This window comes from Sapajus apella, unplaced genomic scaffold (genome assembly GCF_009761245.1).
Source record: "Sapajus apella isolate SASKATOON/1434 unplaced genomic scaffold, GSC_monkey_1.0 scaffold7, whole genome shotgun sequence".
NCBI classification, from domain to species: domain Eukaryota; kingdom Metazoa; phylum Chordata; class Mammalia; order Primates; family Cebidae; genus Sapajus; species Sapajus apella.
Genome location: NW_022436947.1, coordinates 34,846,406 through 34,863,433, shown reverse-complemented (window position 1 = coordinate 34,863,433; position 17,028 = coordinate 34,846,406). Strand labels below are relative to the sequence as shown.

The following is a 17,028-nucleotide window of genomic DNA, read 5'->3' as shown; positions in this document are numbered from 1 at the left end:
AATACCTACCAACTCCTCCATGGAGCCTTCCCCAACTAAACACAGCTCACACTGAACGTTTCCCCCTTCACTTTCCATAGTGCCTTGATCTAGCTGTTTAATACCTTGTATCATTCTTCATTTGTTTAATGCAATGATTATTTCCCTAGTTACAATCACATGGAAACACAATCAGGGAAAGGAAAGGTGATTTCCCCAAGGCCACTCAGAAGTTCAGTGGTAGAAATGGAATTGGAGCCAAGTTCTGTCTTCACTGCAAGATGCTGAATATCTCATCACCTGGCCCCAGTAATATTAATAACCAAAAGGTTCTATTGGCATAACTAAAGACATACATGGAATTTAGTCCTTGATGTCCCAAGGGCTCCAAGCCTTCTGGGAGTTCAAGGCACAAACTGGTGGGGGTCTGTGCCTATAGCTATGAGCAGTCACAGGCTGGTCTTTAGTTGGCTTCAGTGGGACCCTCCCAACGCGGACCACCAGGGTTCCTGCTGGCAACAGCTCTAGATTCTGGTGCTGTCTCTCTGGCCCTGGCTCCTGGCATCCCTCCCACATCTCCAAAATACTGACCGTGCAGACAACAAAAGCTCCTGACAATGGAAGACTGTGTGGAAAGGCACAGAGTGAACAGCCTGATGATTAAGTAAATGTCATTGCTTATGCAGATGTATCCTTCATCTCTTGTTTATTTTTGGATGTGGTTTTGGGAAAATTAGAATGAAGTGATGAGTCAAGATATAACTTAATGGAATCCCAGGAAAGCGTAGCATTCTTTCTTAACAATGAGGAAATCCAACTACATTCAGGGTAAAGGATTTTTATAGGAACCTACCCCCAAGTAGTTGAGGGTTTTTTGTTTGTGTTTTGTTTTTCATTCTCAGGCTTTCTGTCCCCAGTCAATTACATCAGAATGTCTCCTGAATATTTTTCTTTTCTTGGAAATGCAGCATCACATGCAGGAGTCCCTTTGGTGAAGTGTTACAGGGCTTATGTAGGAAGGACTCAGGCAAAACAATGGTTCCTCTGACAGTGAATGAATGCTGGTTTCTGGGGTGCCAGATGCTTCCTACCTAGGAATATCCCTTTGCAAAATGCATGCTTACAAAACGGATCCCATTTCACATGATGACTAAGAATTTCACATTTTGTTTTAGGTTGTCACCACTGGGATGGAACAACTAGATTTTGAAACAGGACCAAACATATTTGATTTGCAGATTTATGTGAAGGATGAGGTTGGTGTCACAGACCTGCAAGTCCTGACTGTGCAGGTAACAGATGTGAACGAGCCGCCTCGGTTTCAAGGCAACTTGGCGGAAGGTAGGCTACATCAGGATGTGCACGGCAACCCAGACGGTGGCATCAGGGAGGGCCCTGGGGGACAGAGAGAAACAGAAAAAGTAAATAAACAAGCAGCTGTTTCCCTGGAAAAGGCAGCTGCTTAATGAGCAGGGAATAAATGAAATGTCCTCCAGCTCAACACTCCCAGTAATAATGTCCAGCGGTATGCAGAGCCCTGAACAGGCATGGTTTCCCTCTGTCCCCTCCTAGACCCTGGGAGGAAACTGGAGCTCGGGGACCTCAAGTGGATCACTGTGGAGGAATCTGGCTGAGCCACCCCAGGCCATTCCTGTGCACTGCGGCCATTGGTGGCTTGTTCACTCTCCCCATGGACTCTGACTCCTTGAGGGCAGTAGGTGTTTGCTATAGAATAGGGACAATGTAAAGGACCAGAGCACACGGTAACTAACATCTGACAGGATCTCCCCCAAGCTCTTGGTTTTGAGCACCATCCCGATACTGACCACTTTCAAGCCTGTCATTTCAGCCCAGGTGCTGCCCTGAGCTGTGGCAGTCCTAACCCAGATGTCCACCTTTCCCACCCAGCATCTCCACGTGGATGTTTAACAGACATCACAAATTAACATGCTTCTGAATCAAACTGCTGGCTTCCTTTCCACCCTCTGCGCCCACTAGAATCTGCTTCTCCCGTGTAGTTTTCGTTTTGGTTAGCAGCAACTCCACCGTTCTTGTTGCTTGGACCAAACCTTGAGTCATCCTTGACTCCTCTCTTTTACACTTGACGTGAAATCCATTAGGAAATCTTGCCAGCTTCTAAATCTACCCAGAACCCGGCCCCTCCCTAGTGTCTGCACCACTACAGCCATGATCCAAACCACTCACCCCATCTCACCTGGATTGTTGCAATGGCTGGCAGCTGGCCTTCTGGACCCTCTGCAGTCTGTTTTCCAAACAGCAGCCAGAGGGATCCTATTAAAACGTCAGTTAAGGCACTCCTCTGCTTAAAACCCTGCAAGAGCTTCCTGTCTCACTCAGAGGGAGTCTCCTTAAGAGCCCATTACATCTATCAAGCTGCTTACATTCCTTACACTCCCACCCCTCCTTTCCCCTTTTCCCCGCTTGGTCCCTCCGACCCAGCCTCTGGACCCCTTACTGATCTATGCACCTCAGGCATGGCCCTACATCAGCATTTTGCATTTGTTGATTCCTCTGCATCCCCTCCTATCTCCTGGCTCTTCCTCATTTCTTTAAGGCCAGGTGCAGTGGCTCATACCTGTAATCACAGGTAATCACAGCACTTTGGGAGGCCAAGGTGGGAGTATTGCTTAAGATCAGGAGTTCAAGACCAGCCTGGGAAGCACGGCGAAACCCCATCTCTACAAAAAATACAAAAATTAGCTAGGTGTGGTGGCAGGCACCTGTAGTTCCAACTACTCAGGGGGAAAGGAGGGGGGATCACTTGAACCTGGAAGGCTGAGGCTGTCGTGAGCTGTGTTTGTGCCACTGCACTCCAACCTGGTTGACAAAGCGAGATCCTATCTCAAAAAAAAAAAATCTTGACAAGTGTCCTGCCCTTCCCCACCACAGTGAAACTTCCATAGCCACTTTATTAAAATTATGACCCAACTCCCACTTCCTCCCTCAATTGTTCTTGTCATGTTTCTCACGACTATACACAGGTTTTACTCAATTATGCTGCTATCGACATCTTTCCACGGAAATGGAAGTTGCATAGAGTGAGGTTCTGTTTTGCGAGCTGCTGTATCCCCAGTGTATAGATCAGTGTTTGGACATAGTACTCAATAGATATTTTTTTGAATGAAGCATGAGAGTGATAAGTGAATCAAAGCTGAAGCTCAGATGTAAGGGATCTGGATTTGAATTTTGATTATATCACTTACTAGCTAGGACAACTTCATCACTTCCCTGAGTCTCAGTGTTCTCATTTCAAAAGCACTAATTACATTAAAAGAAGAAATACAATGCCTGCTTTCTATTAATAGAACTGTTATGAAGATGAAATAGAAAATGTATATTAAGTCCTCAGCATGGTGCCCCCAAAAGAGTGAGTTACTTTTTTTTCTTTTTGAGATGGCGTCTCACTGGCCCCAGGCTGAAGTGTAATGGCGCTATCTCAGCTCATTGCAACGTCTGCCTCCCCGGTTCAAGAGATTCTCCTGCCTCAGGTTCCCAAGTAGCTGGGATTACAGGCGCCTGCCATGGTGCCCAGCTAATTTTGTCATAGTTTTTAGTAGAGACGGGGTTTCAATATCTTGGCCAGAATGGTCTTGAACTCCTGACCTTGTGATCCGCCTGCCTTGGCCTCCTAAAATGCTGGGATTACAGGTGTGTCATGCCCACTGTGCCCAGTCTGTTACTTTTTTTATTGTCAGTTATCACACAGAAAAAAAAAAAATGCCCGAGTGAAAGCTCCGTGGCCCCTTGGTCAGTGCCGGTATCGCCAGCTCCTCCATCCTCCTCCTTCACCAGGAAAAACTCTGAAACAGATGAAATCAATTTTTGGTTCCTCCCCTCAGCCTCTGTAGCCCTGCCCTAATTATTCTATCTCTTCTCTGTTCTGCCGTAAGGTCCCTCATTTCAGCAGCTCATTTCTGCAGAGTTGCCAAGTGTCCTTGAAGGGGTAGCTTAGCACAGTTGAGGAGGGATTTGCACATTAAAGTGGATCCACACATGGGGATCCTCATGCTGCAGGTTCCTAGCTGGGTTTAATTCCCAGCTCTCTGCCCTGTCACCTCCTTCTTCCCCATCTTAAACAGCATTACCCTGGGGCACCTCTTAACAGAGGACATGAATGGAGCCTTGATAACAGCTTGGCCAACCCTAGCATTTTATGAATTCCCCTAAATGGACCCACTCAGCAAAGCTGGCCAGTGGCCTTGCTCATGGCTTCTTTTTATTGCACCGTTTGTCCTACGATGCCAACACACTTGGTTCCTTTGGTTACGTACAGCTGCCCTGATTTTGGAATTCCCCATTTTTGCTTTACCTAATACGATGTTTCTTATTCCACTTTGGACACTGGTATAGGTCTACAACTCTACATAGTAGAAGGAGCAAACCCTGGATTCATTTACCAGGTTGAGGCCTTCGATCCAGAAGACACAGGCCAAAACATTCCCCTCAGTGTAAGTGTCCTTAGACGGAAGAGGGGCTTGTCCACGTTGGCTTAGACACAGGAACCTGCCGTCCTGACTCTTGGCGGGTGGGTTTGGGCCATGGCCATCGGGGGAATATCCTGTCCACTTCCAAGCAGTGTATGCGGGATGGTTGGAATGAATGAAGGGGCTCTGGGACCAGACATTCTAGAGTGGATGTGTGGCTCTGTGTGATCTAGGACAAATTGGTTACCTCTGTAAGCTTCAGTTTCTTTATCTGTAAACCAAGAAGATACAAGCACCCACCACAGTAGAGAAGCTGTGAGCACGACATCGACACGCATGTAAAACCACTGAGCACAGTGCCTGCCGTGTCAAACTGCTCAATAGTTTAAAAATCTAAGCTGATAAAAACCAACTCTAGTATTTTAAAGCATAAAATGTACATCCCAAATCCAAGCATTTACATACCTTTCTCAAGAGATGAAGTCAAGCTGTTTAGGGTCAAGTTTAAAAAATTAAAACAGAGGCCAGATGCGGCGGCTCATGCCTGTAATCCCAAGAGGGGAGGACGGCTTGAGCCCAGGAGCCTGAGACCAGGCTGGGCAACATAGTGAGACCTCATCCCTACAAAAAATAAAAGAAATAGCTGGGCGTGGTGGTGCGCACCTGTAATTCTAGCTACTTGGGAGGCTGAGGCGGAGGGATTGTTTGAGCCTGGGAGTTTGAGACTGCAGTGAGCTATGATCACACCACTAAACTCCAGCCTGGGCAATAGAGCAAGACCCTGTCTCTAAAAATAAAAATAAAAAAATAAAGAGTCTCCAGAATTCTAGGTTGTAGAGCAGGAGATTGGGTCATGGGGAATTACCTCATGGTTCGGTCTGAGAGAGCGGATATCTCTACTCTCCCTTCTTAATCAGTTTTCTTAATGTAGCTACCAGTGGGGCAACTGTAACTACCAATCCTCAAGTGAAGCCTCTTAGTTGGTCCCTGGGCATGGACACCTCAGCTCCTGGCTCTGCCCGCTAACATGCCCTGTGCACACACTGCAGCGGAGCAGCCCAGGTTGGAGAGAAAAATAAAAATAAAAAAGCGAATCCCACCCGACTAACCTTGGAGCAGGAAACACTCCTGCCAACCCTGCTTTGCAGAGAAGAGAACACTTGAAATATGACACTCGGGGAACAGAACACCAGGAGGCTGTTTCTGCTGTTTGCTGCTTGATTTGCAGCTTCAATTGGACTACTTTTTCTAAAAGAAAGAAATGAGCCTTGGGAATACCAGGACGCATATATATAGTCTACAGATTCTGACGCAAAGCTGTTATAAAATTACTGAACACAACTTAAAGTAAGGGAATAGTCCGTTTTTATTAGAAGATTATCCTTCTGTGTAAAAAAAGAAAATCACCCATTTATTTATTAACTCATTCAGAATTCATTCATGTTAATATTTGCATGAATAAATGAATGAATATGCAAACATTTAATGGGTGTCTACTATGTGTTAAGAGCAATACTAGGTGCTTGAAATGCATACTTCTTAATAACATACTTCTCATACTAGTTAGGAATGTGTTTGTCTGCAGATAACAAAACTTGACCACGGTGGTGGCCATGGGAACTTTTTTCTTCTCTCAGAAGAAGTCTAGAGGCAGGCAGGCAGGAAGCTTAGCCCTGGTGCAGCTCCTGCCATCAGGAGCCGGGGCCCTTCCTACATTTCTACTTTTCTATCCAGAGCTTGCTTGTTGGCACTATCCTCTTTTCCTCACCTCATGATTGCAATATGGCTGCTGCACCTCCAGGCTTTACCTCTGAGTTCCATGCAGAAAGAAGGAAGAAGCAGGCAGGGAGGGATACAGGGTAGAGTGGACAGGCCCGATCTGTCCCTTTTTTGGCAGGAAAACAAAAATTCTCCTGGAAGCCCTACCCAGAGGACTTCTGCCACAACTCAGCAGCCAGAACTCTGCCCTATGGCCACTTTAGCTTACCGATGACCAGCGACTCTGAATGCAGATAAGGTCAGAAACCCAGAGTATAGCAGCTCGCTTACATATTAAGTTCATTGCAACATTTACAAAGAGCTGTCTATGTGCCAGGCATTCTATTAAATCATTTGGAAACATGAGTAGGACACACTGATCTTAGGAAGTTTATCCTCTGAATGGGAGACATCCATGTGTAGGGGAGAAGAAGGAATAGCTTCTCCTCACTTGTCAAAAGGTTTACTGCTGACACTCCTACAACAAAAGACAGATTAACAAGAGAACAGTGTAACCAAAGTTTTACATGACACAGGAGGCTTCAGAAATGAGGACTCAAAGACCCCCAGGGGAAACTGTATGTTTATGCCGAGGTTCGAGGTAGAATCATAACTGGACAAAAACGAGTATGATCTGAAGGTAATCAACAGGGGAATTTAGCAAGGCTCTGTTTGTTCAGATTCTTCTTGGTTTCTGGTTGCAGGGTGTGGAACCCTCTGGAATCAGGGTCTCGTGACCTACTTTTAGGGGTGGTAGGTCAGAGAATTCCTTTATGATTGTGCTTCAGGGGAGAAAGTCAGAGTGGCCTTCTTCCTTCTGAGGTTTCTTCAGTTGCCAAGATGCCGTATTTTGGGGTATTGTGCTCTGATCTCTGACAGAGGCATACATTAAATCATTAACATTCGACATGACAATTACCGTAAAGTTTGTATAAGATCCAGTGGGGGCAAAGTGGAAAGAATTTCAGTTGTGAAGACAAATCTATATTTGTTTTTAAGTCTCCATTTTAATGGAATAAGATCATGGGCCCTTTTAAAACACCTCAGACATCAGATAATTACCCTTTCAGAGGAAGGGGAGCTGCCCAGGTGGGAAGCAACTGCAGCAGGTGTTGCTCCCTTTAAAAAAAACGTAGTGCCATTAAGAGTGTTCTGAGAGCAGCTGCAGGACTTGTGGCTTCTGCAGTGAGCTGAGGAGTTGTTTGGGGTGGGGCTACTCAGAGTCGCAGCAGAAATTGTTAATGAAATATTTAACACCTGTGCTGCAACTAACAGCTGTACAGAAAGGCAGCCGCCAGCCTGCAGGAGCGGTGAACAGAATCTGGAAGAAAACTTTCTCAGATTAGAAAAAGGTAATAACAGTTTAGGATATAACATATGATGGCCTTTGTGCTTAGACGTTTTATTTGGGCTCTTGGGAGTACGAAGCAGAAGCAAACAACCTCTTTTGCTTCGTAAAAGTAGAAGGGAGGCGGGTTAATTTGCTACTGACCAAACCTGTGCTTCTCAACCCTGGCTGTAAATTGAAACCACTGGGGGAACTTTAAAGAACACGGATGTCTGGGTCCCACCCTGTGAAAGTCTGACGTGATTGGACTTGGACATGGTCTGGGCATCCGGACTATAAAGCCCCCAGGGAATCTAATGCATGCCCAGGTTTGAGAACTGCTGGTTTGCGATACCATCTCCCAAAATTTTTGAGCCCCTCTCTTGGAGTTTTCGAGTCTGAGTCTGCATTTCTGCATTGTCCTAGAACAATTTTGCATATTTGCCAAATACCTTAGGCTATTATTCTGGTCAAAAAGGCTGGGAACACTGGTTGGTTTGTTTGTTTATTTTTGAGACAGGGTCTTACCTCTATCATGCAGGCTAGAGTACACTGGTGCAATCACAGCTCATTGCAGCCTCCTTTCCTGGCTCAGGTGAATCGTCCACCTCAGCCTTCCAAGTAGCTGAAACTACAGGTGCCCCCCACCCTGCCCAGCTCATTGTTGTATCTTTTGTAGATAGGATTTTGCTATGTTGCCCAGCCTGGTCTCAAACGCCTGGAGTCAAGCCATTCACCTGCCTTGGCCTCCCGAAGTGCTAGGATTACAGATATGAGCCACTGCACCCAGCAGAAACACTGGTTTATAAGTGTTTTTCAGGTGTTTGGTGTTCCGGCATTAGAACATACTTAGGCTGATTTTAACCATGCAGATTGCTGGACATTGCATGAGAATGCTGAGTTTGAATACAAACCTCTCCGGTGATTCTGATGTACTTAGAAAACCACTGGACTGAACGAAAAAGGACAGACTTTAACAAAACACCAAAGCAAATGACTGAAGCGACCTAGGCTTGGTTCGTGCCTGTCATCTTAACCTGTGGGGGCTCCATGAGTCACCTTGCTGGTGGCAGCAACTAGAGAATGAATAATGGATTTTAAAAAGTAGCTCTAGGATGCATTCTGAAACCTCAACTCCTTTAAAACGTCAAATCTTACAACTCTTCTCCAGCTTAATAAAGTGAAACTGTATCATGGTTAATGTAAAATAGGTACTAATCTGGAAGCCATTTATATTTGTCCCTCCTTTTTAGTGGAATTTAAAAAGCATGCGCTGGTACATCGTTTGAACCATCACTGTTCAATATTGGACCAGCTCTGTCCAACAGAGCTATACTGTGAGCCAGAAATGAGTGCTGCATATGTAATTTTAAATGTTATGTTCTAGCAGCCACATTAAAAGTAAAACAAAATAAGTGAAATTAATTTTAATAGCTTATTTAACTCAGTATATTCAAAATATTATTTCAAAATAGTCAATGTAAAATGACTAATAAGATATGTTGCATTTTCTTTCCAGACTCAGTGTTCAAACTTGGTGTACATTTTACACTCACAGATCATCTCTGCTCAGACCAGCCACGCCTCAGTGCTCACAGTCACACACACACAGGCTAGTGCCTACTGCACTGGCCAGGCACAGGCTTAGATCTAGCATTGGCTCCCCCTCCCTGGGCACCTTCTGTGTTGTGGTCGGCATGCAGGTAGAGCCGGGGCTCGGAGGTATGCATTAATAACGGGCTCAGAACATAGAGAAGGATGATCTGCATGGGAATAATTATATTTACTGGCATTTCTCCTTCGGGTGCTCCCCCACCTCTCCACTTCCCGAAGGAGGCTCTTTGAGATCACCCTCCTCCCATTCAACTCCCACCCTGTCTCCTTTCCCCTCTGCTTGGAAATGGCCACCGTGACTGCGGAAGAGCCTCCTTGGAGACTCCCAGGTTGTTAATCAATTTCTCAGCTGGAGGCAAAATGATCAAGTGCAGCAATTTCTCCATTAAGGGGCTTTCTCTTGACCTTTCCACTGAGGAAGGGCTTTTGCATAAAATGAAATGCGCTTTGTCTTCACCAGGGCAGACAAAAGATTAAAAGAGCAATAACCTAGCTACTACCTGGACTTCCAGGAGGGCAGCCGGGGCCATCGTTCTCTTTCCATCTTTGTCTTGCTCATGGCTCTCAGAAGTGGCAGCCAGTTGTGAGTTTTGGCTTTCCTGGGAATAAAGTGGTCATCGTATGCCAAACCTGGCCCTATTAAGGGTCCTAGCTAGATGAGATCTTTCAGGTCCATTGAGCAGCCCTTTATTTCTGAATGAGGGAGGGAACTGAGGGGCCAGGAAACTAGTGAGAACCCAGGTCTCCTGACCCAACTCCCTTCTACTCTGTTCTGGCAGGTTCTGCCATTGGCTTCTTACCCCTTTCTTTGCTGAGTGACAGCATCCCTGTCCCCACCACACACCCCCCACATGCCCCACTCATTCAGCTCCCCTGGTGTCTGCCTCCCAACTCAAGAATCACCACGTGAAGTCTTAGCAAAAGGTATTCTTCCTTCTACTCCAGGTTCTTGTTAAAATGCTCATAAAAGGAAAAAGCAATGGTACTGGACAATTCCCACTCCAAATACGTGGTCACTGCTGGCTGTTTCTATGTTGGGAGGGACACTCAAATAGATAGGGATCGTTGTCATTGAGATTAGCAAAGCCTGACTCTTGCAGCACAGAACCCGGGCTGATCATGGAGAAAGAATGACACAATGTGAGAACATAGGATCTGCAGCTTTATTGGTGAAGGATTACATTAATAACCACATTTTGCATTTGTCATAGTGCCTCTTCTTAATAACATTCAAGTACTTGCCTGTAACCCACTTAGCTCATCCTCAGAACAATGAACCACAAGCAGGAGCCACGTTAAGGGCTGCAGCTGGTAGTTTCTTCACGGTAGTCTTTCTTTCTTCCAGGCACTCTTCCCTCCTTCCTCCCGACCTCCTGCCTCTTAGCTGAGATGAGGGTGGAATAGGGAAAAACAGAGGAATTGAGGCTTTTACAAAATACTCAGCTTCCATTGAAAAATATCGTAGGAATGTGGCAACACATTTGTAACTTGCCACAGTCCTGAGTGCTCTGGCCTTCTGGGGTGGGTGTAGGCTTGTGCAGCCATTGACACTCTCTGGATGTGGGCAGAATAAGGGTCTTTCCCTCTGGAAACTCGGCCTGCGGTGGCTTGGCAGTTGACTGCTCTATTCTGTAGAAGATAAGAGGCTGAATTCTGTTTTTTTAAATTGCATTTTAGGTTTTGGGGTACATGTGAAGAACATGCAAGATTGTTGAGTAGGTACACACATGGCAATGTGGTTTGCTGCCTTCCTCCCCATCACCTATATCTGGCATTTCTCCCCATGCTATCTCTCCCCAACTCCCCACTCCCCGCTGTCCCTCCCCTATTTCCCCCCCGACAGACCCCAGTGTGTGATGCTCCCCTCCCTGTGTCCATGTGTTCTCATTGTTCAACACCCACCTATGAGTGAGAACATGCGGTGTTTGATTTTCTGTTCTTGTGTCAGTTGGCTGAGAATGATGGTTCCAGGTTCATCCATGTCCCTACAAAGGACATGAACTCTTGTTGCTTGTTTCTACTGCAGGCCTGAAAGCAACTGATGGCTGCAAAGTGGCACAGGTTGAATCATTGACCTATGACTCCAACTGCAGCGGGAAAGAGAGCCTGGAGGTGGCGTTCCCCTCTTACCCAAGGGAGCCTGACATTTCTGGAAACTGGGCTAGCTCCCTCTCACCTTCCTTTCTCCCTGGCCAAGGCACAATAAAGAGTGAATGGGGCAGGAAGGATGGGGTCTTTGTCTTCCAAACTAAAGCTTTTGCATCTGAGAGCAAACCTAGCTGCAAAGGGGCTGCAAATAGCCAAACCTGGGATGGTGGTAAAGGAATATTCCCAGCAGGAAAACCAGAGAGCTTGTCTGACAAGCATTTGTTAACTGAATTGATCTGATTACTCAGGATTTTCTTAGCCAGGACTGGGGCAGAGAGGGGCTGCAGTTGCTTTTCATTCTATTTAATTTCTGTTTTCCAAGAATGAATATCAAGGGAGCAGCTTTGATTAAACAAGCCTTTAAAAAGGGGGAGAAAATGCCAGGTTTTACAGAGAGCCTTGCTCAGTCGCTGGCAAATGGCCACATGACACAATATTTTGTCTTTGGATATTATCTCCTTTCTTAGTACAAAACTGCTATTCCCTTTAACACAGCTCTTAGGTTCAGGGAAAAAAGAAATTAGCCTGGTGTTAAAAAGAAAAAAAAGAAATCAAGATTCCAGGAAATCACCCTCTTAATAGAAATTAAAAAGAAAATTCTCATGTGCCTAGTTCTACAGTTCTCCATACGCTTTCTATCTGCTACTGTTTTTCTTTTTTCCTTTCTGCATAAGTTGTTGAGGCTATGGGCCCAACGGAGAAGATTTTATAGCCAAGTGTAGCATTAGCACATTCAAATAGATTTTTGGAAAATGTTTTGCAGGATGTTTTTTTGTTGTTGCTTTTTTTTTTTTTTTAAGATTTTCTAAGATGGGAAATGAATAAGAAGAAAACCTTAATATTTAACATTGAACAAATATTTATTGAGTATCTATTATGTGCTAGTCACTGAGGATGCAGCAGTGAGTAAAATGAAGCCCCTTCCCTTATGGCTCCCTTCTGATGGGACGGCAGTAGTAACATTTATTGAGGGCTTGCTATGCGCCAGGCATTGTTCTAACACTTTACATGATAACCCATGAGGCATGCCCTAGTATTATTACCCTTTGCAAGCATCACATGGCTGGAAAGTGGCGAACCAGAATTCACATCCCAGTATTTTGGCTCCAAAGTCACCAAACTTAATTTACTGCCCTAATTTGTGACTCTTGTATTCCAGATGAGTCTAAGGGTCCTTCTTCTCGGTTCCCATCATATCCTGTATTGATCCCCCTTGGAGCACCTCCCCAAACCTTTATTCCCTCAGTTGACCATAAGATTTCGGAGGGCAGGGCCTGTCTGTCATCTCTGTATCCCAAGACCTTTTCATGCTTGGGACCAACCAGAATTGGAGACCCAGCTGCTAGAGCATTTCAAAACACACGCGGAAAGACACCCTGATTCAGGTTCATATAGTCAATCTCCTTCCTGACCCACGAGTCTCTAAAACTCTGTCGTTCTATCATATCTAGCTTAAGGCTCTGATTTATGGACATGTGAGGGTTCTCTGCAGGGAAGACTCTGCCTAAAGACACAGGACTGCTCTGTGCGTGGGCAGCTGCAGGCCTAGGCAACTGCTGCCAGGCCGTGAGCTGGAGTGCTAATGGGGGGCTTGGGATTTAAACATCCCACCTGGGAGTGTCGCCAAGGTGCTTGCACAATTCGTGGGGCCAGGAGAAGGGTGCTCTGTGGCATCACCCAAATATTTCCCCTTAAAAATGGGCAGAAAACACCTAAATGATCAGCAAGAAAGGATTTAGTAAAATAAACCCCTGTAGTGTGATGCTGTGCCATTGTTAACTAACCAGGCTGTAAAATACGATTTAAGAATAGGGGTAAATGCTCAAGATATAAATGTAATGAACAGATATTATGATTTTGTTAATAACATCACCATTATTTTTTGGAAAGTATACATTTGTATAGAAAAGAACAGAAGGCTAATCACCAAAATGAGATTTAATGGGTGACATATTTCATCTCTTTTTTATACTTTTCTGTCTTTCTCAGTTTTGTATAAACTATGTTCATTACAACTAGAGAAACATTATTAAACAATAAACAAAAGGAAACTTTAAAAATGGCTTTAAAACCTTATACTGGCCTCATAGGAGACCTTTAATCTATTTTCTGCGTACACTTTCTTCTTGTACTGGGAGCTCAGCAGTGATCATAACACAGCAAATCACTGGGTTGGAAACCTCGGCAGGTGTTTGCTTTGATTCTAGGCTTCAGGGGCTGTGGCTCTGGTTGCAAAACCTCCACTGATGATCTGATCCTGAGATCTAAGGCCTTGAGGCTAGAACATCCCTCATCCTAGCAGGAAATAATGAAACCTTCTAACCTTAAAGCCCTTTGGAAAAAATGGATATAAACATGTAAGTCTCTAGCGTTGCTGCGATCCTTCATATTTTACGGCGTGCATTCTCATTTAATCCTTGATAACATGGAGGAGCAATTGGTCATATCAGCCCTAAATTATTGGCAAGAAAGGCACTTGTCCCAGATCTTGTGGTAAGGACCAGAGCTTAAGCCAGATGCAGTGGCTCATGCCTGTAATCCCAGCACTGAGGGAGGCAGAGGCAGGTGGATCCCTTGAGTCAGGAGTTCGAGCCCAGCTGGGCAACATGGTGAAACCCTGCCTCTACAAAAAATACAAAAAAGTTAGTCAGGTGTGGTGCCACACAGCTATAGTCCCAGCTACTCATGAGGATGAGATGGGATGATTGCTTGAGCCTGGGAGGTGGAGAGGCTGCAGTGAGCCATGATGGCACCACTGCACTGCAGCCTGGGTAACAGAGCCAGACACTCTCTCAAAAAAAAAAAAAAAAAAAAAAAAAAAAAAAGAACTTGGACCCTGAACCCAGCTCTTCTGATCCAGGCTCTTCGCCTGTTTTCTTATTCCATTGTGGGAGAAACAGAGCAGTTGTGATGAGCTCCCATGGGTGGCACAGGCAAGGTCCTCCTGTGGACTGGTCCTCAGTGGGCTGTACACATAAACCTGTCTCTTCCTATCAGATCAAGGAGCTCTGGGCAAGGTGTCATCAAGAGAGCTGGGCTGGGAGCCAAGGATGACAAAGACTCTCAACTACCCAAAGATGTGGGAATGACTTTCCCAATGGCCCACATGCCAGGTATTAGATATAAAAACAGTTCTATATCCATAAAGCAGCTTCCAGCCTGAACGGCAGGCTCTGCCACATTTCATTCTCCGCTCACGCTTGTCCCTGTTTCCTTCACTCATTTCAATGAGCGTTGGTTGTACACATTTTTATACCCTGCTATATTGTAAGTTGTTTGTAAGGATAGTGATCGCATCCTACTCATTTTGATATAGTCCTATTACCTACTGGGTAGTAGGTGTATTTAAACAGTGTTGGTTAAAGCCAAGGCATAGAATCAAAGCCAGAAGTTGTCCAGAAGAAGTGAGAACACACTGATAGGGATAAGAAGATTGGACTCAGTAGCAGAGTCTGCCTTGACAGGGGCCTTTTATATACTTTCTGTAGTTAGAGCAGGATCTACTCACCAGCTCTTCAGGGTGTGGTCAACCAGGGCTCAGACCAACAAAGCCAGAAGTTTCTGGATTCAAGAGCAATTAAATTGGGTAACTGCTCATTTGAACCTCATCCTGATGCATCAGGAACATTTCATGGCCTAAGAATATAAAACAGGAGATGAGCATACATCTTCTGGGGAAGGGTGGGCAGGTGGGCTGATTTTATCAACATTTTCCCCTTGTTTTTTAGTATTTCCTGATTTCTCCCTCGAAGAGCTTCGGAATGTCTGCTAACGGCACCCTCTTCTCCACAACAGAATTGGACTTTGAAGCAGGACCCAGCAGGTAGCCTGGCTACTGACCTTGCTTGAAGTACCGTTTATCTGAGGGTCAAGGAAAACATGAGGGACAGGTCACAGTGCAAACTGAGGGCAGTTGGGAGGGGGGCCTTTGAGTGGTCTACAGCCTCATTGTAAGTTCAGATGGTGGTGAATCCCAGAGAGGGACGGGGAATAAGGCAATTGTCTGGGAGTCGTCTTTTGGTCTCCAGAGAACAGGAACGACAGTATGGGAGATGGTGCCCCAGTACAGGAGTGTCATGAGCAGTGCAAGGTCAGACGTAACCAGGTCCATGCACATTTTCTGCATGTACTGCCGTGTAAGTACTGTGCGCTAACCGATTGCGCCACTGGAGCTCCAGGTCGGTGCACATTTTCATCTTTCCATAAGGTCATATTTTTACAGATGCTATTTCAATCCGAAAAGCCATGAACTACATGAAATTCCCAAGAAGGCAACTCTCCTTAGACTTCTGGTTGACACAATAGTCAGAGCATACAGGCTTAAGCCACTCCACAGGTCGGTCAGTATTGTAAACCAAACATAGATATGTCATCAATACATACATGTTATAAACATTCCACATCCAAGTAACATTTAACACCATGAGAAAAGGGAGTAGGAAAAAGAAGTTAATAAGCCCGACCAAGGACAGTGATGTGGATAAGGAGAGTGTCTTCGTCACATCCAAGGTCATCAATGTCTTGTAAGGAAAGGTTGTTGATTTGGGCAGATGCTGGGTGAAGATCACAAGTGACAGCAAGACAGGGTCCGTCAAGATGGCCATGTCGAGCCAGTGAAGTCCTGCTCATTTTATGGTCCTTGGGTCCTCTGGTGAAGACTGGTAGTATAGGATTATGCCCTCACCTAGTTGAGTGTTGTCTCTCTTGATTAGGTGAACATCTGGACCCTGTTGGCTTGATGCCTTTTGAAATGTAAGATGGCACCTTTTTCTAAGATGGAGTCACTAATGTTAAGGGTGATCTATACAAGGTTTCCCAGAACCCATGTTGTTTGGGAGAGGCAGCCATCCAAGCAAAGTGGCTGATGAGGGGAAAGCAATGATGTGGGGTGAGCAGGCCTCCGGGAAAGTCCAGGCCTTGTGGATGAAAATATGTTGGCCTTGGGGTGAAGCAGGTGAGGCTCCTGGCTCTGCACTGGGCATGGGAACAAGAGCTAGACATGGGAGCTGTGGGAGCCTTTCTCCCTCCTGTGGGAGTGATAGGCACATTCCAGAGATCTTGCGAGAAACACCAGAATAGAGGGTGCAGCATGGTGCTTGAGCAGACGCTGGCCTGGTGGGATGATGGTGGTCAATAGCCACTGCAGAATGAGAAGCCGCCAGTGGGTTCAGGGGCGGGGAGAGAACGGTAGCCCTGCAGGCCCTGAGACTGTGGGGGCATTATGGAGAGGGTCGCCACCAAAGGGGCAGGCTCTGCCCTCACTCCTCCCACCCTATGTCTTTCCCCATCCCATCTTGAGGTAGCGTCAGTGAAGCTTGACTCTCTCATGTGGAATGTTTCCTGGCAGTTTCCACCTCATCGTGGAGGTGAGGGACAGCGGCGGCCTCGGGGCCTCCACGGCCATCCAGGTGAACATTGTGAACCTCAACGACGAAGCCCCTCACTTTACCAGGTAGGCCTGAGGGCATGCAGGACTCCCTGGGCTGCCAGCGTATCCTTTTTAGGCCACCTTGTCCCCTCTGGCACATTTAATACAAGGCAGAGACATGCCCTTTGCTCTGGCCTGCAGGAGAGATTAGAGGTGCGAGCTCTTCAAAGTCTCTGTCTGGCCCTCTGGACTGCTGTTTTCTACCTTTGCTGCCTCTGCCGCCTGTACCCCCACATTCACAGGCACCGCGGGATTTGGGGTATTGTGGGGAGGAGGGGTTGACACATGCCTGGGTGTGGGGCCTGCCACTGTGCACGCAGAGGGTGCTT

General features: G+C 46.0%; 1 protein-coding gene across 3 annotated transcripts in view; it reads left to right on the top strand.

Annotated features, from left to right (window-relative positions):
- Nucleotides 1-17,028, top strand: part of CDHR3 (cadherin related family member 3) — a 67,174-nt gene that overhangs the window by 10,858 nt on the left and 39,288 nt on the right. For all 3 annotated transcript variants that reach the window (XM_032276325.1, XM_032276324.1, XM_032276326.1), the window contains exons 3-6: nucleotides 1,155-1,320; nucleotides 4,351-4,448; nucleotides 15,000-15,094; nucleotides 16,619-16,723. In XM_032276325.1, the coding sequence (XP_032132216.1) occupies nucleotides 1,155-1,320; nucleotides 4,351-4,448; nucleotides 15,000-15,094; nucleotides 16,619-16,723 (464 nt within the window). The remainder of the gene's footprint in view (nucleotides 1-1,154; nucleotides 1,321-4,350; nucleotides 4,449-14,999; nucleotides 15,095-16,618; nucleotides 16,724-17,028) is intronic.